Source organism: Thamnophis elegans, chromosome 1 (genome assembly GCF_009769535.1).
Source record: "Thamnophis elegans isolate rThaEle1 chromosome 1, rThaEle1.pri, whole genome shotgun sequence".
In the NCBI taxonomy this organism is placed as follows: domain Eukaryota; kingdom Metazoa; phylum Chordata; class Lepidosauria; order Squamata; family Colubridae; genus Thamnophis; species Thamnophis elegans.
Genome location: NC_045541.1, coordinates 129,567,829 through 129,592,976, shown reverse-complemented (window position 1 = coordinate 129,592,976; position 25,148 = coordinate 129,567,829). Strand labels below are relative to the sequence as shown.

Below are 25,148 nucleotides of genomic sequence, written 5' to 3'. Positions count from 1 at the left end.
TATTCGGGATGAATATCGGGATGACAGGATATTCGGCCCATGGAACACCACTCCTTTGAGGGCTGCATTGCTATTCAACGTGTCTGACTTCAGTTAGTATTTGTTAAATCAGAATTGGATTGAAGGCAATGCTGAATCGTTTTCAGTTCGATTAGGAAGTACTCAACGTGGCAAAATGTGGAGAAAATGTGAAAAAGATGAGGAATTTAGTTGTGGTAGTCAAAACTAGCTCATAGACTCAGAACTCTAATTCTAAAGATATGTGTATTGCAACAGACCCACATTTCTGGATCTCTGAAGATTTCTAGATTTATCTAGGATTTCTAGATAATTTGAAATCTTGATAATTACTTTCTATCTTTCTTTCTAATTGTTTATCCTATTGAAATGTTAGTTTTTGCCCCAATGAACCAAAAAACCTGACCAGTACTTCTGATATTGCTGTAATTTTGGTTTTGAAAGTACATATTCTTTCATATTCATGTATCCCTGTAGCTCAGAGGTCCCCAATCTTGGCAACTTAAGACTTGTGGACTTCCACTCCTAGAATTCTCTAGAGTTGAAGTCCACAAGTCTTAAAGTTGCCAAGTTTGAACACCTCTGCTGTAGATAAACATTTTGTTAAACTACCTTTAATGAAATCTTCTAATTTGATCATTTTCTTCTTGGATAAAAATACTGTCTTGCTTTCTTAGATGAATTAAACAGGTACAATGCCATATGATGAAGTTTTAATAATTATTTAATTGTGACTCCTAAGTAACCTCTAAAACTGGCAACATACAGGACAATAAAAAATGTATATTCAGCAGCAGAGCTCAAACATACATACATCCCTACTCATCCATCCTTTTTCTGATGAAATTAAAAAGATTGCCATTTTCTAATATTTAGGCAGTTTAATATCTATATCTTTAAATACATGCCAATATTGACGTTCATGGATTGCCTTGACGTCAATATGTTGAAACTTATTATAAGATCCCATTATGTAGATTCCTAATGCATTTCAAAAACATCAGAAGTTAACACATGTAAGAGCAAAGGTGTATTATGTAATACTAAAAAATAAGCTGTACTTCAGTATGACTTAACTAAAATCTTTAATTTAACATAATTTGGGGAAAAAGATACTGATTAGATTGCAAAGCAAAAGTGAGGCATTCTTAATACCTTTTTCAAATAAATTATAGTATTTATGATAAACCCAAGAAAAATAATTTATTAATTCATCTTTTCATTCATCTAAAAATAAAATCTGTGAGAAAACTAAATTATGGTTACACGATTCCAATTTTGAGAGCAAATTCAGCTGGAAGATTTTACACACACAGGGACACCTCGTTTAAATGCAAAAAAAAATATACACTGAAAGGCTGACCTGTATATTTTTCAAAGATGATTAAATATTTCAACGCTAATTTTCCTTTTCAGGAAAGATTCTATAGATACTTTACCCTTGAGGGTAGCATATAAGCATAAAGACATGCAGCAAAGGCTCACAATATTTTGAACTAGGGTCAAAAGGATTATTAATGATTAGCTACATTAAAGGCCTGCTATCTGTCTCTCGCTTGCTCTTTCTTTTGGATGGCAACTTCAGCCATGGTGCAGGTTTGTCTGTGTCATTCTTTGGCCACTTCCAGCAGATTGAGAAAAGCTGGAAAGTAAACACAGGTGTTTTAAAACTGGAGCCGCTGTCATGGACAACCACAAACACCCTTCCCTCGACTGTAGCTATGCCTCTTTTCCGCCCTCTCTTTTTAAAAGGAGAGCTTAACAAGAAAATGTCAATGTTTCACCTTTCAACACTTCAAAATAACTCTGAGCTTAAAGTATTGTCTAGGAAATCTCTTGCAAAAGTTCCTTTTCTAACTTTCTTTTCAGATGTAGCCAAGTTAAAATTAGTCATGATTTTTATTTTACTAATTACTTTATTTGGCAGATAAATTTCTTGGAAAGCACTAATGTGGTAAGCAGAGAGGCCACAATCCGGGAAACTAGCTAGCTAATTCCTTGTCCCCAATGGGGTCCTTCTTTTTCTTTTATGAACTCTGATCTCTTAGTCAGTTATAACTTGAGCCAGTCTGGACAACTGAAGCTCAGAATGAAAAATCTATTAACATTAAAAATGTTAACAGAACAAAAGGCATATTTAAATATTTTATTTATCTATCTATCACATTTCTCCACACCAATCTCACCTAAATGACTCTAGGTAGTTTTATGAAAATATATTAAGAAAAAAGTATAATATTCAGTGGCATCCAGGAAGAGGCATAATGGAGCAGAAAGTCAAAAGCAGCGTGCCATTGATGCAGTCCTCATTCCTTTTGTATGTATATTGTGACATTGCTCTCATGTTCAAACAGGATAGAGCTTACAATGTGATGGAGCAATGCTGCTCAGTCATTTGATGAAAGCAAAAAGATCTACAGACAGCAACAGTAATAATAATACTTGAATATCATTGCATTAACAAAAATCTTCAATCAGTTGCAAAAGGCAGTTTTATTCAGAACAGCTTACATCAGAGGTGGGTTTCTACTGGTTTGCGCGGACCGGTAGTGTTAATTTGGCCTAGATCGCAGAACCAGCAGCCACTCAGGCTGGCTAGGCCCCCAACCGGTTCCCCAGGTCTCCGTTGCCTTTGCTGGCATGTTTTTTATTAGCTTTTAATGTCTTCGCTCATGCACAGAACAATTTACAGTGAACTGAACATGCACAAGCAACACGAAGTGCCCACGAAGTGAACCAGTACGGTGCTGGCACACCATCAAACATCAACATCTGCCTATCCAGGATCCTTGGAAAATATTTGATAAGTGGATAAAATGTCAAATCCAATTTAAACATCTGGCTGACTGTGCAAGGCAATCATAATAATTTATTGAATTTGTATGCTGCCCAATTTACAACAGATCTGGGTGGCTCACAAACAAACAAAGAAATTACAATAAAACCAAAATAAGATGAAAGATGGCAAGTGTGATAAATCTGATTGAAGAAAGTCAATGATCTCATTCTCTCTCACCAATGGTCTCATTCTCTCATCAAAGGCCTGGATGAAGAGTTAGATCTTCATGTCTACTTCAACCACAGAATTTTCACAATGGGGGCCATTAAAAGTTTAGAAGAATCTCATTCTACAGAGGGCAAAAATGCTATAGAAGGGGCATGTCCAGAGTCCCAATAAATGAGATTGTTTACCAGAGAAATATAAAGCATGCCAATTCTGGAAAGAGTGACTCAGCCGAGCAGATACTATGGATAATTGATGTTTAGAGAAGATAGCAAAAGAATAACAGATAAGTAAGGAAAAAATGCAGAGCTGCCTCAACTTTGGTGGTGAAAGAAAGGTCAACTTCTACCAGACAATGAGTGAATAAGTATCGAAGAAGGAGAATGCCAGTTTGAGCTTGAAAGAAACAAACTCAGGGGATACCTACTGACTTAAACAATATTGCCAGACATATATCATTTTTTATTCAGTAATTTTCTAATAATAGCTTCTGAAAATTCTGTGGATATGGTACCTCTTAGCTTTTAACAAAGTATCTCAATAATATCTAATTTTGCGTTCTGATTAGGAAGCTATAAACTACCTAAATGTGGGATACCTTGGTCATTTATTAGGTAATTGCACAGATATCTGAAAAAAATCATACTCAAGAATGCTCATCAATGGCTCCTCATCAACCTGGAAGGAGAAATTAAGTGGGATACCATAGACGCTATGGTGACATAGGGGTTAAAATGCAGGCTACTTCAGCTGTCTGCCAGGACTTAAATTCCTTTGTTCCCGATCTACTCAAAGTTGACTCAACCTTCTATCCTTCCTAGGTTGGTAGAATGAGGACCCAGATTGTTGAGGGTAATATTCTGACTCTGTAAACTGCTTAGAGAGGGATGTAAATCATTCTGAAGCAGTATATAAGTCTAAGTGCTATTGGCATGCCATAGGATTTCCTAGGAACAATGCTTTTCAATATTTTCATTAATGATTTGGCTTAAAGGTTTGCACAACAAATTTGCAGACCCAAAATTGAATAGCATCATTTAAATTCTAGAATACAAAGAGAAAATGCAAAATTATCTTTACATGTTACAGAAGTAAGATGAAAATAACTTTCTTGCTTTTCTCTATGGGCTATCTGGAATTGAGAGCAACCTGTCAATAAACTATTAGAGATAGAATCCTAAGCTTCAATACCAGTGGTGGATTTCAAATTTTTTTAGAACCTCTTCTGTAGGTGTGGCCTGCTTTGTGGGAGTGCCTTGCCCGCATTGTGACTGGGTGGGAGTGGCTTGCCAGCCATATGACGTCCCTGCCTTAGCTCAATTCATAAAAACGGTTATTTAAAGCTCTAGTTACAGTATATTCTGTCTCTTGCCAAAATTCCTCAAATATTGTCAACTTCCCTGGAGAGGATTGTGTTAATGCAGGACCCTGGCCATGGAAACCTAGGAACACACAGTTGAATGAGCAGAGTCTTTCCTTCTGTACACATCACAAGATGTTGTTGTGGGTAAAATATCTGGAATGCCCCAAACACCAAAACAGGGATCCTTTTGATACAAAATTATGTGGAACCCTAACAAATCTCTCTGAGCAAGTATGTAAAGGAGAACTAAAATGTTTGCATTGGCTTCAGAAAAGTAAGAACAGTGAGATTCCCTAATTCCTTTCCAATTACAATAGATATTAATTAGTTTCATATTAAAGAAAGTCTATCTGTGATCAGGGATTTTAGCTTATTTGCATTAAAAAGTTTAGAATTAAGTTTTTATTTTCTCATTATTGCATTATTTTAATGGGCTGAAAGTGCCTGAAACTAATTTACAATATTTAATATAAGTAAAGCAGAAGCTTTCCAGATGTGTAAAACTGCAGCTCATTTCTTAATTTTAATGGTACTTCTCTGGATAGTTAAGGACAATGATTCCTGGAACAATCTGATCTATCAAAGAGAAACAAAATGTGGGGAAAATATTTCTCCCAACTGTGGAAGTGCTTTGTCTAATTTGTCTTGTCCAGTTTGAGATGATTGCCTTTTTCTTACAGTCCCAGTGACACAGTTTGTGCTGCTCAAGAGAGTTTCCTGCCTTTTTGGAAAGCCTGTTCAGAGCCACAATTGTGGAGGAAGACAAGCAGCTGTAAATGAAAAGAAACTGTGTTTCTTACATATCTACTTCAACAAAATAAATTCAGTTCAGAATGAACTTTTCGACCAGTTCACATTCTATTAAATGGCTTAATGTTGCTTGGAGTAACAACAACAACAACAACAAGGGTTAATCTGAATAATTCTGACGTTTTGAGATTCTGTGCTGTAATAATCCAATTGTATTTACTATATTTTTTCTAGAATTTTTAATTTAGATCTTTGACTTTCTTCATTTATTAGCTAACAACTGCACTTGTACTCTCTGTCTTCCTTCCATCTTTTTTTTAACATAAATTTTTAGTATGTTTTTTTGATGTCAGTTTATACGAGTCAAGCACAAAGATACAAGACTATTAGTAATGTGATTATTAATGTTAACACCAGAAAAATATAAAATAAAATTTATAAAAATAAATTTTTGTTTTAGAAAATCAGGCTAGTAAATGAGTTAATAAGTAAATGAAACCAATTAGCATGTATTTCTGAGCTGATCTACCAATCTACATTTCACAGCCCTGCATTACTTTATGAAAAAAAAATCTTGGAATTACATCTGGTAAACTAGAGCCAAGATACTATCTTGCATTTTATAACTATGTATATAGGAAGTTGGAACGATGTGATCTAAGCTGCTTCTGCTATTACTACTAAATTCCACTGGGCAAGTTTGTGAAAACATGAAAGCTGATGTCATTTTCCTTTGAACATAAACAAAACTCAGCAAGAGTGTGATCTATTTTTCTGAAGAAAAACTGAAAAAACAAAACTTTGAGAGAGCTAGACATTCCTCTACAAGGTCATAGTTAATAAAACATTTGGAAAACGACATGACACAATTTAGGTTTAAAGGTTCACTTAACTTTGTTTTAGTGTTTTGAATCTGACAAGCTCACATTGTCAAAAGATGTTTAAATTGTTTTGTGTTTTGACAATTGATCTGCCAGAATAATTTTTAAGGAGCTTTCTTTTTTTTCTTTTTTGTTTCAGTTAAAATTAAAATCCATGCTGCCTAATCCTTGGAGTCAATCTGTAATTAAGGGGATTTCAAGAGAGACCATGCACCGCATTAATTATAAAATTCAATATCTGTTTAATACTGTAACAAAAGAATGAATTCCAGGCAACACACCAAAATACGATCACTTCTATATTTGGGTGAGAATGTATTCCACTCCCATTTCTAGAAAAAACAGGCACTCAATGCTTACAGTCATTGGTTTTCATATTCTGATATTTGAGCAGCCTAGAACTAAGCTGGTAATCATATCCAAATCATATCCAAATTCTAAGGAACTTTAGTTCAGGGATGTAAACTTGTGGCCCTCTAGATAGTACTGAACTACTACTTTAAATATGTCTCATCACTAATTTTGCTGGCTGGGGGTAGGGGGAATTGTAGCTTAGTAACATTTGGAGGGCCTAAATTCACTGGAAATACCATGGATTTAAATTTGGACTTCTGCATACTAAGTATGCCCTGGGCTTCTAATCTCTGTTTCTCAGTCATAAAAGGAAGATAATATATGTTATATACAAGGGTTTTTGGAAATTGTAATTTTCTTGATAAGAAAGTATATAAGAAATAACATAGAATTTTTACCAAAGAATGAATCTTACCATTTGTGTAGAAATATTTGTGTTTTGCAAAATCTAATTCTGTTTTTTTCCCCACTTCCAATTTTGCTTTGCGAATTGGTTCTGGCTAAACACACAGGCGCAGACACACATGTCTGCATGGACACACATATTCATATTTGGGTCTCTATGAACTGGTACTCACTATACACAGATGTGCCTATATTTCAATTTCAAGATCAAAACTTTTTAAAATGTTATATTCAATTTGCAGTTGGTTTGCAGAGATTCTTCCATTTTTAATTTATTTATTTTTTAATTACCAGCAGAATAAGGCTTCAATCATACACTTCCATGTATTTCATAGATGGAAATAAATCCCACCGAGACCCATGGAGCTTTATTTTTGAGCAGACATAGACCTACTTGTGCTATCAATCTATTGTACTTAGAAATCTAAACATAGGTGCTTTGTGAATTGGGGTTTTCTTAATTGTCATTTTGATTTTGCAGGGCAAAGGGACTAGGATTACCTGAAAGGGTCTTGATGGACAGCTTTTAGGAAAGAGGTGTTTGTTCAGTTAATTCTACTTCTACACTGAGATGTGTTAGTTTATCTTTCAGGCGAAGATTCTACATGCTTTTTTCATTTGCATTTTTTTGTCTAATGAAGGGTAAAAGTTGAAAATGCAACTGTTAAGAGAATATTCAAAGCACTGAAATTGAACTCTTTCCTCTTATCCTTATAAGAGGAAAGAACGTCTCTCAGCTTATTGCTTCCTATTGAATAATTCATTTCTGTATAAGTACAATAAAATAAAAGTACACTCAAGGACTGAGCAATCAGGTTCTGCAAGGACGACACATCCTAATATAGCCTCTGCTGATATCTCCAAGTATTTGCTCTGTTTTAATATCTTCCACACAATGGGTCTGCATTCTACTTGTCTTGCCTGTGAGTAGTCATATTTGGTATTGTGCTTAATCTTTGTGAAAGAATCTGGAATCTGAAGAGATCTATAGTTTATACTAGGTGCCCACTGTCCTTCCTGTCCCTTCCCAATTGTTTCTGAAATCACTGAAATCACCTGCAGTAATGGAGCACAAACCCTAAGAGACTTTAGTTTGAAGTTTGAAGTTTTATTTTATTTATATGCCATCCTATTCCCTAAAAGGGACTCAGGGCGGCGAACAACTCCAACGGGAAGGGGAACATGCAAATACAAAATAGACATTTAAAATAACCAACAACCACACCTGTCGAGAGGGGAAGGGAGCTCATCAACCCCAGGCCTGCCGGCACAGCCAGGCCTTAACGGCTTTTCGGAAAGTCAGGAGAGAGGTGAGGGTCCGAATCTCCGCGGGGAGTTCGTTCCAAAGGGCCGGAGCTGTGACAGAGAAGGCCCTGGCTACGGGTCGTAGCCAGATGGCATTGGCTGCTGGATGGAACCCGGAGGAGGCCGACCCTGTGCGATCTAATGGGTCTTTGGGAGGTAATTGACAGCAGGCGGTCTCTCAAGTACCCAGGTCCAATACCATGAAGGGCTTTATAAGTCCTTTACATCTTAAGACTCTCACTTAAACAATTAAGAATAGGGGAGAAAAATGCTACTTTGATGTCATATAGCTGTAGACAATAGAAACCTATCCCATTTATGGATTATGAAGAATATGAGGATATAACCATAAGGGAACAGGAACATTTTTAGGCATGTTTATGGAGTGGCTAGGTGCAAGTGGGGAAAGGATTCTGGAAATGCCTAGAAATAGCTTCAAATACCAAGAAATATACTGAAGCAAATAACTCTGGATTGGACTTTCACTTGGCTGCCAACACTTAGCAGTCCAACAGAGCAATAATGTTGATACAAATAACAATTGCCAGCAGTATTTATTTTCAATAGTTTCAACACAGTTCAAAGCTACTGACAATAAAAACCAACTGATTTTGTCCCCGTCTGGTATTTTTTGTCCTATGGACATAGAATGAGTTGGGAGTGTAATGCCAAAACTCATCAGATATGGACAAAACACTCCTAGATGTGGCCTCTGATGGAGATCAGCATGAACAGGTTAAAGTGACCAGCTGCTTTAACAAATTGTGCCAGACTGGAAATCAAGCCAGCAGGACCTTATTGCTTTAGCTGGTTCTGTCTTGTTAGACCGGGATGATATTCCAAAAAATTAGTTTAGGAAAGTATTTTGGGTAAAATAAATGGGTGACAGAAAATAACATACTTGCTTTATTTTTAAAAATGAAAATGAAAAATGGCTACTTTAACTTTTCCCCACTCCACGTCCCCCAGATGTAAAGGAAGGCAACACTCATACAATTCAACTCCCATTTGTGCAAATATTTACTCCATAGCATGTTATACAACATCTTCAATTAAAACTATTACCAATAGTCTTTGGTTAGTGGTAGTAATTGGGACCAGAATTTCTGTTGCTAAGTGATGCTATAGTAAAGTACAATTGTCATCGCTTAGTGATGGCAATCTCAGGACTTGCATTTGTTAAGCAAGGACTGAAGGTCGTTAAGCGAGTCACAGGCAGGGAAGATGTGGTGCGAGATGTGGCATAAGCATGATGGGCCTGGGGCTGGCTGCTGCCAGGGCGGAGGTTGCATGGTCCCTGCAGAACCTGGTTGCATGAGTGACTGCTGCCGGGCAGGGGAGGTGTATGTGGTTTACCAGAGCACCTTTCTCTGTGGACCTCCCCTTCGTTTGTGCAGGACTCTGCAATTGTGACAGCCAGTTGCCAAGCACCCAGCTTGTGACCAAGTGACCACAGGGTTGCTGGGATGGCTAAAACTTTAAGTACCATTCATTCACCACCATCGTAACCTGGAATGGTTGCTGAAAGAGAGGCCATTAAATGAACACTACCTTTGCCCTTTCCTGCTATACATCTGTGTTCAGAATTGAATTTGTCTGATTCAACCCTGCCATTTAGGCAAATGAAGAATAAATAGAAGCAAATTCCCTGGACTTTCACTCTTGCAGCAAGATGCTTGAGACTGCTGAGCATAAAGAGGTGGAGGAGGCAAAAAATATTTTGGGCCAATATTTCTGTTATTCAACCATTTAAAATCTCTAATTGCACCACTGTGACTGGAAAACTATGGTTGATGAACTTCTACTTACCATCAACTTTTAATTGATGGTACCCTTACAAAGTGCACCCTAATTTGAATTACAGCAAACTTACTAGAAAGTTGACATCTTAGAAAAAAGTTGTAGTGTATATTTGAACTATACCTGAGGTTTCTAGATCTACAGGTAACACAGGACTTGTCTTCTTTCATTACTCATCCTCTTGTTACTTCTGAATCCATGGGTGGTCATGGGGGAAGGCAAAAGCCAAACTGGGAAAGTTATATCACAAAGCAGACCGCACCTCTTTGTATGTGCATCTTGGCATTGCATGCCTTTTCCATAAAGAAAGTGACCTGCGTTGTAATATCACAACAATATGTTTCATCATTGTGAAAAAACCTCCAGATTTTACCGATGCCTCTTTCTCCTTTAGCTATCCTTCAAAGTATATTAGCATGCTGCTGATATCCACACATTTAGCACAAATAAATACAGGGTGAAAACCTTCATGTTATGAGATTGTACTTTGGCTTCAGTGCAAGTCAAGGCCTAGTGAAACAAGGTCTGGACTTGTGTAAAAATCCAACCAAAATACAACTGTGTGTGCAAAGGCTTCCTTCCTGCACTGAATGTGCGTGTGTATGTGTGTGTGTATCCAAAAAGCTGTTATCATTTGAGGAACTTTGATTAAAGTCAGTTGTTCTGGAACTATTTGAGTTGACATCCATGATTTAGTAATGCCTGACACTTATGTTTCTTCATTTCCTACTTTTTCTCTAGTATACTAGAGGAAGAGCCAACAGCTTTAAAACTAGCTGTATTATCTATAATGTCCTAATTTGGAGAATTGTGGTTTGTTCAGCTGTGACATGAATCTTACTTAGTAATTAAGCTAGAATGATAATTCCATGCCTTATGGCAGGGGCATCAAGCTCATGTCATCATGGCACAGTGGTGGGTTGCAGGCGGTACGCCCCGGTATGGGCGTACCAGTGACTGCCGGAGCACTAGGTACTGTTCCGTTCCGGTGCTCCGGAGGGCCCACCCGCGTGCCCATTTTCCTTACCTGTCTTTAAACTCTTCAGTTCTTCCACTTCCATGCATGATGCGTACAGCAACAGCATGTCGCTCTGGCAAGAGCAGCTGGAGCGTTGCGGAGGTTCGCAGAGGCATCGCTGGTGGGTAGGATGCATGTGCACACTGCGCGTGTGTGCATGCATGTGCTCATGTGCATTTATATGGAGGATGCTGGGACCACCACTATCATGGCGGCATCATGTTACATTGCCCCCCTTTGCTAAACCAGACATGGGCGTGGCCAGCACATGACGCATCTGACTGGCAGGCTGGGAGTTTGACAGCCCTGCCTTATGGTAATTCAAAAGCAAATAAACCACATTGCTGCTTAGATTTAGGACAATTTCAGCCCATTGTTTAGAGAGAATTTCTTAAAACCTAAAATAATATTATGATCTTTTTTTCTTTTTAATCATAGTTTAATAAACCACAGATTCATGAGTTTAGTAGCAAAAATCTGGTAGTTATTTCAAAGTAAAAACATTGGCTGGACTTTGCCACATAGAATAAAACAGCTTCCCATTACTCATAAACAGGCAACAAGCAGGAAAGTCATTTAAATTAATCTGCCATAACAGAGAAGACACTACATGGTGAGGTCAAACAACTTGATACCAGCTGTTTAGGGTTTTAAAAGTCAAATTATATCTAAATATAAACATCGATGAGTATTATAAATATTATTTCTGTTAAAAATCCATACAACTTTAGATTTTTTGGTAGCAAGTTATTTACTTTATACAGCTCACTCTTGCTCCATTTGTATTCTAATACTTTTTCAACTTTCCAGTGGAAAACAGTTACCGTATACATTCTGGGAGACATCTTAAATTATATAATTATGACAGTGTATGAATGAAATCTATTCATGGAGAGCCACAGGATAAGATTTGCCTAGCTAACTTTGCTTTCAGAATTTGGCGGACAAGTTAGGGTTGTGTGAATTAGAATTTGGTTTTGTGATATGCAACGAAAGGAGATTTGGTAAATGCAAATACGTGATATCTGCCTTGTCAAGGACAGTTTGAAGCTTTGGAAATACATTAAGACCTCCCCTTTTACTGACCCATCCTGCTAGGAAAAAAAAAACCCTCATTCATGACATTTACAAATTTCAAGGCATACAACACACAAGAGCTGAACTTTATCAGGTAGAGGGGCTCAGGTGCCATTTATTTTAAAAACCCATACCTTGAAAATATTTATATAAAACTAGCCCCACCTATGTCTCCTCAGTGTCTACTGGAGACTGAAAGTAGATTCTATTAACTTGGAATGGTATTTCAGATAAGAAGGTCAGAGATCGGTCAAAAAAAGACCTTTGCTATTTAGAGCTTCCTATGTCTTACCTTTGGGGTAAAGAGTTTCGGAAACCACTTAACAGCATTTTTTGTGCAGGACAAACAACAATATATCATTATGCACTCAAGGTAAATAAAGAAATTTAAATTAATTGCTATTTTATTTCAATCGTTTCTCAATATTTCCTAACTATTATCCAACAGGGTTTTTTTCAGTTCTGTAGCACATGAAGGGCAGCGTTTCCACTGTATTTTCCACTAAAACCAAGAACATTTCTCTAGGGTTTTCCTAAATCATCTATACTTCACCAATGTCTGCCTGAAATGAGGAAATTCCCCTCTTTTTCCCCATATTTAGCAATCTATTTGAATCCTCTCTGTTACCCAATCCCTGTAATTTCAATAAATCCTCAGTTGTATAGGGACTACAAACCCCAGAATTCCCTATCAGTGCTGACATATCTGCGGCTCTCCAGATGTATGGGATCGCAGATCAATATTAGCCCAGCTAATATTGTCAATTACTAAGCTAGCTAGGAGTCATGAGTTGTAATTGTAACACATAGTTGCTTTGTGAGATGGGTAGCTATGTAATTAGAGATAGTTAAATAAAAATCAGAAAAGAATCTGACCAAATAAGGCTACGATAGGTAATATTGTGATCTTATAGAGCAACTAGATTTTCCAAGCTTATTCAAAAGAAACCTTTGCTAGCTACAACCTCAGCTTGTATTACTTCATTTAACTGACATACTATCTTGGTCATCATCAGCCTTTTAATATTATTTTGGAATAAATGATAAAAAATGGGTCACCAATATATATTGAGTTCTGTTGCTCTGATTGTCTATAAATTTAAATTAGATACATGTGGCCTTTTTTGAAACATACAACCAAAGCTAAGTAGGAACAATACTAAAACCTTTCTATGATATGTAATTTTATTGTCTTTATGAATAAAGAAGTTAATGCTCTGTACTGTATTTCCTCCCTTTAGGCCTAAAGTTTTGCTAAGATTAACACCACTCTTTCATATAATCTGTTTTGGTTTCAGAAATACATTTTTCTTGATAAAATCATTTCCTTAACCATAAGATCCATTCAATAAGAAGCTAAACCATGTGTATTGTACTTTAAATTTTAAGTGAAACAGACATTTAAACATACAGTTAGTATTAATAATTCTAATGAGTAAATAGTACTATTCAGAAAAAGAAAGCACCACGCAAGTAACAGCTGAGTCATAATTCCACTGTGGATGTCTTTCTCCTCTTGAAAGTGAAAAAAAGTAAAATAGGTCAATTGGCTTAATAGTTTATTTGTGTTACTTGTGTAAAATGTGTGTCAGAAACAAGTGGTTTTCAGAAGCAGCAATAGTTTGAGCAATCAATGTAAGCAAAATCTGTTTGTTCCTATTGTAAATAATCTTCAGCTTATTTATATTCTGTTAAAAACTGCCCTGAGAATTTTTAAAATCCTAACCAGTCTGTATTGTAATAAACATAGCTATTAGACTTACATATACCTACCATTGCTGAAAAAATGAACATAATATTTTTCAAAGAACTATAACTCTTGCACATGGAAGAAATACTACAGAGATCAACAGTATGATGTTAATTATTTTAGTTTAGCCAGATTGTAAGTTGCCACATTTATTGCAAAATGTTTTAGCACTAATAAAACAAAATATTTTTCAAATTGTAGGTTCAAATAGTGGGTCCTTTAAACTGTAGAAAAAACATTTGCCCACATTGTTAAATGACTATAAATTCAAATATATTAATATATAGAATTAAATTAAAGTTTTAAATGAAAAAAATGAATTGGATGAGTTGTAATGATACTCATGCCACCATGGGTTTAAAATATCTAAATGTAGCAACATGGAAAAAGGCTAGATCAATGTAACAAATACAGTTTTATAACATTAAAAAGTGAGCCATGATTTTGATAATGAAAGAATTAAAGCTACAAATAAATGAAACAATTGGTGATGAACTACATTTTATCTGACAGCTGCCTAAATTTCCCTCTCATCTAAGAGGTTTTTGAACATTCCCATGACAACCAAGCAGACAGCAGATTTATCTCTGTTGCCTCATGAAAGTTGCCTGGGCTCAACTCTTAAGAGTAAGTCAGAAGAATAAGCTCAGCTTTATGAGTTGGTACAATCCATTTATTAATAGACACCTATTTCATATTTCAAAAATAAAACAGAGGTAACACTATATTTACCTCTAAAACCTATAGCAAGTATGCTAGTCTACTGAAAACAAAGTTAAACAGAAGAAATTGATAGGAATTGAGGTAAAAATTATAGGCCTATTGACAATGATTTTTTTTTCTTTATACTTGTTTAGATGAATTAAGAATTCCCTCTTTCGGTTTTTTAAAAACAAAATGTAAAATATTGGGACTGAAAAGTCTCTGAAAATTTTTAGATCCTGCTTTTCCTCCTAAGGATTCCCAAAGTTAACTACAAACAATCAAAACAAACAAGCACCAACTTCCTCTAATATGTAAAATAAAAACTGGTTACAAGAATATTTTAAGATACTAAAGTGAAAACTCTATTTAGAAACTTCATCCTAAAAACAAAGGCTTTTACCAACTTCCTTGAGAGCATTAATGAGGAAGTAAGATACATCTCTTGCTCCATCTCCTTTTTACAGAGCTTCTCCCTTTTATCTTTTACAATAAGATTTGTTTTTAACCTGGGACTGGGAAGAGGAAAATATCAACTACCTATTTGCAAACATCAGTATCGACAATTTAGTTACTAATACAATAAATAAATAATTTTATTAATACATCATATAATATTTGGGCCATGGAGAGCAGATAGATACTTTTAAAAAACACAGTCACTACTCGACAAACAAGAGTTTCTCTCCAAATATGGTAGATCTGCAATTCTGCTTGCTATAAAGAATTTGTATCAATTTAATGTTTGCTAGGACAAGATAGCTGGTCAAAATTTGAAAAAAATATTGCTTTATCTTCTTGCATTCACACTTGCTGTCATTGAGAGAGAGACAGAGAGAGAGAGAGAGAGACAGAGAGAGAAAGCACAAAATAATACCATAACAGAAGGGTGCTGTATCTGTGTTTAAAGAAGAGGTTGTTGGCAAACAGCACAGCTCACTTCTGCTGAAATGTACACAACTGATCTATGCAGCAGAGAAAGCTGGCACCCAGGGCTTACAACCTTAATTTGCCTGCTAGAAGGAATGGAGATTTACCTTCAGAGCACGTTCTTGATTGTTTTTAGCAGTCAGATGTCTAGGGTTGTTTGCAGAAGTCTGGTTCTGCTCTTTCATATGATGAAGCTCCTGCTCCAGCCGTTTGCACTGCAACGAGGAAAGAATCCCATTAAGTAAAGGAAACGGCGAGTATGTGTGTGTGTACATACACATAATGATATACACTCATTCATTCTAAGGAATATTGCACTGAATCAGACTTCAAATGATTATTGGCCATTCTCTTGCTGGACAGTTTTGCAATCAAGAAGGATAAAATGGAAGTGTAATGCTTACCACAACATGTAAATTAATGGGATAATTTGTTGTCCATGATAGAAGGGAGACATACTTTACAATATCAGTATATGCATAGAAAATATATCTATTGTAAAATGTAAAAATTGGAAAGACATACTATTATTATCTAGCATATTAAAATAAAACGAAACAAAACAAAACAGATTTTATGCATTACACAAATTATCTCATGCCATTTAAGATGGCAACTATAAAGAGCATGCACCAAGAAATTAAACAGTTAAGACAAAGTGTAAGATATTGGATACATTCAGCCATCGAATTGAAATCTAATTTCTGGGTATCCTACTGAATGAAAAGAATGATGGGGTTGAAATTGTCACCTGGGAAGCCCTGATGACTTTCTGATCCTCTGCTCTGCAGATCTGGTGGTGGTGTAAACAGCCACTGTGTAGGACAGATAGGCAGAACACTAGCAGAATACACCCATGAACACCCAGATAGAACACACCATGAAACTTCTTAAATTCACAACACATGGGTAGACTAAACCACATTTTCATCTGGGAAACTGTGACCAAGCTAAAACCAAAAAATGCAAGGATTTTCTAGAAGTTTGGCAACCAGAAAATTGGCATCAATAGATATGAAGAGATAAACTACATTTACACCATTCAAAAGAGAGAATAAAAACTTAAGAAGTAAACAAAAAGATTAGAATACATCCTTTCCAGCAAATAATGCCCAGATAAGCAGAGATTAACACAGACAAACAATTAAGAAGTAAACAATACCCTAATCAAGGAAATACCAAGGAGAGAACCATACTCCCTCAATACTGACAAGCCAGGCTATTGTACTGAATATAAACAGGGAATAACACCTCCCCTGCCCATTCACTAGCATGTATGATGTTACCAAGCTAGGTAATTAAACATCTGCAAGCAAACAACTAAGCTTAGAGAATACCAAAGACTTCACTGTTCAACCCTGAGTAATTGCACTCAGTGTTGTAAACTGCACCCAGTTTTATGTACATATGCGCAACTTCATTTCATTTTCTTCCTAATGAATATTTTCTGTGAAAAGTTTTACATAACTCTACAAATAGTTGCTCTACATGTCACTCTAAGCATTGTGCGGGAAGTAATCCACTAAAAAGTTATGATTGGTTTCCCAAGAAACAGAATATAGATTATTTAAACAGACCTAGCTTCCCCATTAAGATGCTTGATTAATGCAAACAGAATTGGTAGCTTCTTCTTTTGACTGTGGTTTGTTTATAGCAGGGATTGGCAACCTAAAACACTCAAATAGCCACAAAGGTCCTAACCCAAAGCCCCCTGTTCAATTCTGGAGAGACCGACAGCCTGGTCCCCCCCCACCATAGAGTCTCTTCCTAGTGTGGCATCCTTTTTCCACTACCTGTCCTAATCAAAAGCCCTATCAATTGTGGAACTGACTGGAAAACCCGCCCCTTGCCATAGTGTCCTCGTGGCAAGCCAACTGGAAGCTCCTCTCAAAATTGTGGCACTGACCAGCGACAGGGAATCACAGCAGAGGGATGAAAGAGTCACATGCACCTCTAGAACCGCAAATTGCTGACCCCTGGTTTATAGTAAACATTTCACCCAGAATGAACAGTATTTAGAATGAGTACTGTATGTATGCAGTTGACTATTTTGCGGGGGGAGGGGGGTAGTTATAACCAGAATCAATCACATGTCCTGTATTTAGACCATATACCATGGGTAGTTGGTTTAGCAGCTGCACTAGTCAGGGGCGCGGTAGTAAAGGTAAAACAAACAACTGTGTGCCCACTAGCAAAGCTCTGTTGTTACATTCTTATGCCAACATAACCTTGTTCTGACTACTTTGATTAAAATTATAAAACTAGATACTAGTGGGAAAGATGACAAAATACAAACTAGACCATGCTACCACTAGATGGATATAGAGCTGGTTGAACAATTCTGCTCAGTGAGTATTTTAATTACTGTTAACTACCCAGATTTTGAATAAAATAAAGTAAAACAAATATATGTCAATAGTTATAGGTATCAAGAAGCACCTGGATTCCATTCTATGTACTGTGTTCTTCAACATATTTATGAATGTCTAGAAGAAAGATTTAGAAAAATATTTTCAAATTTGCTGATGATACAAAGGTAGTACTATTATTATAGGATGATATCAGGGGTGGTTTCTGCCCACATTACTGCCAGTTCGGTGTGTACGTGATTTGCGTGCATGCTTTGTGTGCATGCACAGCTGCCTGTAAATAGGTCTGTGCATGCGCAGAACATTAAAAGTATCAAAAAAAACATGCCGTGGCAACCGGGGAACCGGTTCGGGGGCATGGCGAGACTGCTGTCCCTACTGGTTTGGCAACCCAGTCGCAATTACACTACTGGTTCACCCAAACTGGTAGCAACCCATCTCTGGATGATATCAAGATTTAGGAGAATCTCTATGCTGGGACACTGAGCCGAAATTAGCAGAATGAATTTCAAATATGCACTATATTTGGGTTGGAAAAATCAAAGATATGAAGTAAAGAATGTGGAGATCATATAAGGCAGCAATGCCATCAAAAAGGAACTGTTTTATTTGTTATTGGCAATCCCATGCCTTCTAAACATTTCTAAAGGATAATCACAAGCTGAACACCAACTACAAAAAAAACCCATTAAAACCCCCAAAAAACTCCCAACAAAGCACAACAAAAACAAACAAAAGAGAAACAAAGCAAATGCAATCCTAGGTTGCATTACCAGAAACAAATGCTGTCATGACCAATGTAAGTCATTATTCCTCTGTATTCCATATTGCTCATGCTGCATCTAAAATATGGTATAAGGGAAAGAATCAAGATAGTAAGAAATCTGGGAGGAAAAATGGAAGGAATAGTTGGATGTGTTGGGTTTAATGTCAGAAGAGAAGACTATAGGGATACAGGAAGATGGAATAGAACCTCTTAGAATTGTTCAGAAAACAGGACAAGAAACAATTATTTTAAATTACAAGAAAATAAACTTCAATTGGATATTGGGAAAATTAAAGATTAAAGTCCAAAATATATGCAATTTAAATACCTTAATACTGATATTGATCAATATCAACTGTAACGCGCTCTATATGGGGCTGCCCTTGAAGAGTGTTCAAAGACTTCAGCTTGTCCAAAACGCAGCCGCGCGAGCCATCGTGGGTGCACCTTGGTACACCCACGTTACACCTATCCTCCGCGAGCTGCACTGGCTGCCCATTGGTCTCCGGACACACTTCAAGGTGCTAGTTGTTACTTTTAAAGCCCTACATGGTATCAGACCTGGGTACTTGAAAGACTGCCTCCTGCCAGTCACCTCCCAAAGACCTATAAGATCCCACAGACTAGGCCTCCTCCGAATTCCATCTGCCAGCCAATGTTGGCTGGTGACTCCTCGGGGGAGGGCCTTCTCTGTGGCTGCTCCGGCCCTCTGGAACGATCTCCCCGTTGAGATCCGGACACTTACTACCCTTCCGGCCTTCCGCAAAGCAACTAAGACCTGGCTGTTCCGGCAGGCCTGAGGCTGTTGAACTATCCAGCCCCATTCGAGGTTACGACTGTTGTTGAATTTTAAATTGTTGTTTTTTATTTTATTTTTGTATCCCCTCCCCTTTTTATTGTTAGCCGCCCTGAGTCCCTCGGGAATGGGGTGGCATACAAACCAAATCAACTCAAAATCAAAAATCAAATCAAATCAAATCTGGGAAAAAACCCACAGGATTTTAAATAGTTAAGATGCAAGTTCTATATAGCAATAGCAATAGCAGTAGACTTATATACCGCTTCATAGGGCTTTCAGCCCTCTCTAAGCGGTTTACAGAGAGGCAGCATATTGCCCCCAACAATCTGGGTCCTCATTTTACCCACCTCGGAAGGATGGAAGGCTGAGTCAACCCTGAGCCGGTGAGATTTGAACCGCTGAACTGCTGATCTAGCAGTAGCCTGCAGTGCTGCATTTAACCACTGCGCCACCTTATATACATATGGGCCAATCCAATTCTCCATCACTTCCCTTTTTCGTCATCTTCTGGCACCTGTGTTTTGTGCATGGAACTTCTACGCCGCTCACATCATTTTGCCATTGGCAGCCCTTATGGATATGGGAAAGGGCTGTATAATCTGCTTCTAACAGTTATTCTAACAATTCTACCCTTTCAACATGGCAGTAAATCCCACTGAACCCAGGTTTTTTTTTGAAGAAACATATTTAAAATCATGCCATTAGCAAAAGAAATTAATGATGCTTATTAACAATGGTGCTAAGAGTAATATTGTGGAGATGCATTGAATACTGTATCTCAAGCAGACCATGCTTGTTCTTAAATGGTGTTGATTTATTTTTAAAATGTCTTTCCATCCAAACTGAGAGTCAACACACATGACAGACTACAATTCTGTGTCAAACAAAAGAGAGTCTAACAGATTTAAGCTATTTTTTATTATTCTCTTCTGCTTCTCTTTATTTTCTTTTGGAAGATTTGCACATGAAGATAATTCATACCTCAAAAGATTCCTAAAGGAAAGCAAGTATTTTTCACTCTGTGTATGTGTGTGTGTGTGTGTGTGTGTGTGTGTGTGTGTGTGTGTGTGTGTGTGTTTAAAACACAGTCTTCTCCTTGTCCCAAATCCACCATGATTGGCTAAAGGGCAAATATCTCACCACTTGGATGCTACACAACTCTTTCCTTTGCAGACAAAAATAATATCAAACGCTTCCAGTCAAAACACAAACCAACCTTTGGTGTCAATGTGAGTTATGTACTTTGAATAGCAGATGTTTGGAAGCACTTATATTTATCTAAATTGATTTTATTCTTTTCCATGTTGAAGAAATTGATTTTTCCCCTTTACTAAATAATGGGTCTACATAGATTTATTTAATTAGGTCATAATTCTGAATTATTTTTTTTTATTGTAACAACTTTATAGTTCTGGCAAGCAGTCAACAAGAATGTTTAACTGATTATTTTTTCAGTGCTCAGATGTATTGAATCTCCTGAATTTCTATGAAAAAAAAAGAAGAAATGAAAAAGAGCTTTGGTAAAGGTCAGGCCCCAGGAACATCTGCTCTTTTTTTTTAGAAATTTATATTTGATTAGGAAGAGAAACATTTTGATTTAGTTAAAAAAGTGATGCATTTCTAATATTTTACCAATCAGAAGCCAGAACTAATGAAATCCTTCTTTTCATTACTACTAGCCAGTCAGAAATTGAAGCTGTCAAGACAACCAAGAAATTTTAATATATTTGATTCTAATAAATATAAAATTATTGTGAAAAGTCATATAAAAGCACATTCAAGAAAGTTAGGAATTTCAGATGCCATTCTCATTTAGGAGCAAAATTCCACAGATAATTTTATTTGCATGAATATGAGCAGATCTTTTATTTTGACTGTGGCATTTCTCTTCCATCCCCATAAGAAGCAGGGGAAAGGAATGATTACCAGTGGTATGAATTGATCACATTGATCCAAAAACTCTCTTCAGATTCAGCCAATTTACACAGATCCAAATCCAAATTTTGCTTAAAAAGATGTGAGGTTCTGAGCTTCTCCACTGATTATCAGGGACAAACAACAAAGGGAGGTAATGTTTGCATATATGATTTGAACAATTTGGATGAAAGAAGACTGTTTGAAATCTGTTTGGAATCTGTGATGGAACGCTATGGCCAAGATGATTGCTCATCTTTGTCTGCTGTGTCAATTATGCCCCAACCAGTGGTAGGATGCTGCCGGTTCGGACCTGTTCAGACGAACCAATAGTTCCAATGATCAGCTCGCCCCGGCCCCTGCCCTATCCTGTCCTATATTTCCTTCTTTCTGGCTCAGCTGATTCCCACAGCACAGCTGATTCCATGCCTTCGCTGTTCAATTACTGGGTCTGCCTTAGATGGTAAGCAGCTGAGCTTCAAATTGCTGCATATTGAACACTGCGCGCAAGTGTGTTAGGCACAATCACTGAACCGGTTGTTAAACCAGTTTCAGCCTACCACTGGCTCCTCACTGGTCACTCACATCCTGATCATCACTCCAGTTAGAGAACTATACAGGCTGAATGTAGGACTATGGAGTCAATTTGCATGCTACAGGGCCCAATTCAAATCACTAGTCATATCTTAAAGCTTTCATTGTGTTGTACCAGGTAATATCAGGCAATGCCTGCTAAGATAGAATGTGCCCAGCCAATATAAATTTTACAGGAGCCCACCGAGGGTCCCACCACTCCACTATCTCCATAGGGTATAGGACAGATGACATGTCTTTTCAATGCCTCCTTTCTTTGGAACACATTATATACAGGAATGAGGATATCTCCTACCCTCCTGCCATTGAAGAAGCAAGTTAAATTGTATTACTTTCTGAAATTTGGTCCTTAGTTTGTCTGCTATTATATTGCTTTGCATATTTAATATTCATTTACCCTTTGCATTATAACTTTGGAGAGGGCAGATAAAAAATAGATAGATAAAAATAATGCACAAGTAGTTCTCACTTATCAACTACTTGTTCAGTGAGTATTCAAAGTTGCAATGGCGATGAACAGCAATAGCACTTAGACTTATATCCTGCTTCACGGTGCTTCTCTAAATTCAGTCAAAATTAAAAAAAAATAGTTAGGCAGAGTCAGATCGAAACTTATTAAGGAGAGATCCAACCTAGAAGTAAGGAGAAATTTCTTGATAGCAAGAATAATTAATCAGTGGAATGGCTAAATTGCAGGTGCTCTATCAATGGAGGTTTTTGAGAAGAGATTGGACAGCTATTTGTCCAGAATGGTATAGGTCTCCATCCCCTGGGCTGCAGCCCTGTACTGGGCAGTGGCTCGTTCAGAACCAGGCCGCACAAGTGTCAGGTGTGTGTGCTCACTGCTTGCACAAATGAAGTTGCGTCTATCTGCTGCTCGCACAGAACCCTCCCCTCCTCCCTCACTGGTCCGCCAAGACAGAAAGGTTGGGGACCACTGGTATAGGTCTCCTACTTGAGCAGGGATTGGACGAGAACAGGGCTATCAAATTTGTGGCCCATGGGCTGGATGTCCATGCCCAGTTTAGCAAAGGGGAAAAAAGACCCGATACTCCACGTGACGCCACCGTGAAGCTACAAGCTTGATACCCCTGGACTAGAAACTCTCCAAGGTCCCTCCCAGCTCTGTTATTCTGTGATTGTTTCATTTTCAAGCTCTATAATGGCATAACATTCAAATAAAACACATTTCCTAAATCCTGAGACTATGAACTGGCTTTGAACTGTTTGAACAACAGTGCCCAGAGCACTACAGTGGCTTTTATGTGGCTGTGCGTCCTAGAAATTAGGAACATTCCCAATAATTCTCTTTACAATACATAACAAAAGAAATTGATACTGATACTGATAGAGTAATGGTTTGATTATAAAAATTACTGATGACAAAAGCCATATTCTGTCACCAATTTTTTGACATGGATGTTAGCATGTAGAGTATTTTGCACACGTCATGTTTTGGAATTGAAAATGTTTATTATCTATGTTCCAGGGAACATTCCACTGTTCTTTCTGCCAATTTATCCAAATGCTGCCAAATTCACCCGGAACCCTTAAAGTTATGAACCTTTTCAATGACAGGGTATGTAGGGTAATGTGTGTGAATTAACACAGTCAGGTGTAAATTTATGCGACAAACTCACTGGGCCACATTTTCTGAGCCTCACTTATCCCAACTAAAATTGATCTGATTAGACCTGTCTCTTCCCCAAACCTTTGGCAACTTACCTTCACAACAGACAGTAGACAAAGAAAGGTCTCACAGATTAAATGGCAATATATTCACTAGCAATTATGATGAGCTGGATTTTTTTTTAATATTGAGCTTTAACTCTGGAAGGCTGAAGTAATGAAGAGAAAGTCATAAAAGCATATGCAAAGTGTCTTTCCCTGAAATAAGAACTGCGATATCCAGCATTAGAGAAAAGAGCTTTTTGCGGGCATGTATGTATATGAGAGAAAGAGGGAGTTCAACTGAGCCCAGAAAAGGTATCCTGCTCCTTTCTAGACAATAATTTCAGTGCAAACATTTGGCTAAATCTGTTGCTTGTTCTGTGATTCCTTAGCAATGAAATAGAAGAATCCTTGATTAATGCAGAGGGAGCTGATGTGAACATAAGCAGCTTTTCCATATAACTGCAATTGTTGCTCAGTTGAACACCACCAAGGTAAATTGATGGACAGGAAAATAAAGTTCTGTAAACAATCTGTCATTCTAATGAGCTGGTTTTCACATAAGCTTCAATGGATTTTCTGGCAATCCATATGCAAACAAAGATATTGCCTAAATATTAAGTTGGCCGTTAAGCATAAGAGGACAAGAACAGTTCTTGTCCTTTGTAAAACATCTCAACGTTACTTTAGGAAATATATACCATGGCTTACTTTGTCACAGCCACTAAACCATTTACTATTTTCTTGATAATATATATATATATTCATATATTTGCAGGTGCTCCATAGGGTGATGAATCTTCCTCCTGCAGGCTCCTCGTGGCACGACAAAACCGCGCTCGACTAAAGCGCGCCCGATTAAACCGCGTCGCTGATGTCATCAACAGGGCGACAACAGCGAGCGTGGAGAAAGAAGGGCGCTTTAAATAGCGCTTTGAAAGCAAGCCGATTCAAGTTAAGGTAAGGGTTAGGTTTAGGGTTAGGTTAAGGGTTAGGGTTAGGGTTAGGGTTAGGTTAAGGGTTAGGGTTAGGTTTAGGGTTAGGTTAAGGGTTAGGATTAGCGTTAGGTTAAGGGTTAGGTTTAGGGTTAGGTTTAGGGTTATGTTAAGGGTTAGGTTTAGGTCAGTGATGGGCAACCTTTTTGGCGTGGTGTGTCAAAAATCGGCAAAAAATCGAGCAGAACTCGCGTTGTGTGTCACTTCGACAAAACATAATTTTGCGCAATTTATAGTTTAAACTACAAAAATGTATAATTGCAATATATAATTGTATTTAATAAACCAAAAACAAATTATTTAACATACCTGCTTAGTAACTTCTTTGTTCATCAGTCGATTTCGTATGTTGCCCTTGATATTATTGAACTTGTTTGGGGTGCCGTGAACCAGGGCTGTGGAGTCGGCTGCTTCCAGCTCCACGTCCTCATCAACATGCCGCTCCAGCCCGCCCCTGCTATGAATATTCCTAGTGACGCGAGGGCGAAGAATATGAATATTCATAGCGGGGGCGGGCCGGAGCGGCATGTTGATGAGGACGTGGAGCTGGAAGCAGCAGACTCCACAGCCCTGTCGTGAACTGAGATAAGTGAGGGGGAGGGCGAATTCTTTAACTAACCAGGAGTAGACTCTCTGTGTCGGCCTGACTGGAGAGAGGTGCGCACTGTTCCCGCGCTCCTCTT

The 25,148-nt window shown here is 37.5% G+C and overlaps 1 protein-coding gene across 1 annotated transcript in view; it reads right to left on the bottom strand.

The window, feature by feature from the left end:
• MIPOL1 (mirror-image polydactyly 1) overlaps window positions 1–25,148 on the bottom strand; it is a 150,408-nt gene that overhangs the window by 79,757 nt on the left and 45,503 nt on the right. The window contains 1 exon segment of the mRNA XM_032232614.1: window positions 15,465–15,572. Coding sequence (XP_032088505.1) covers window positions 15,465–15,572 — 108 coding nt within the window.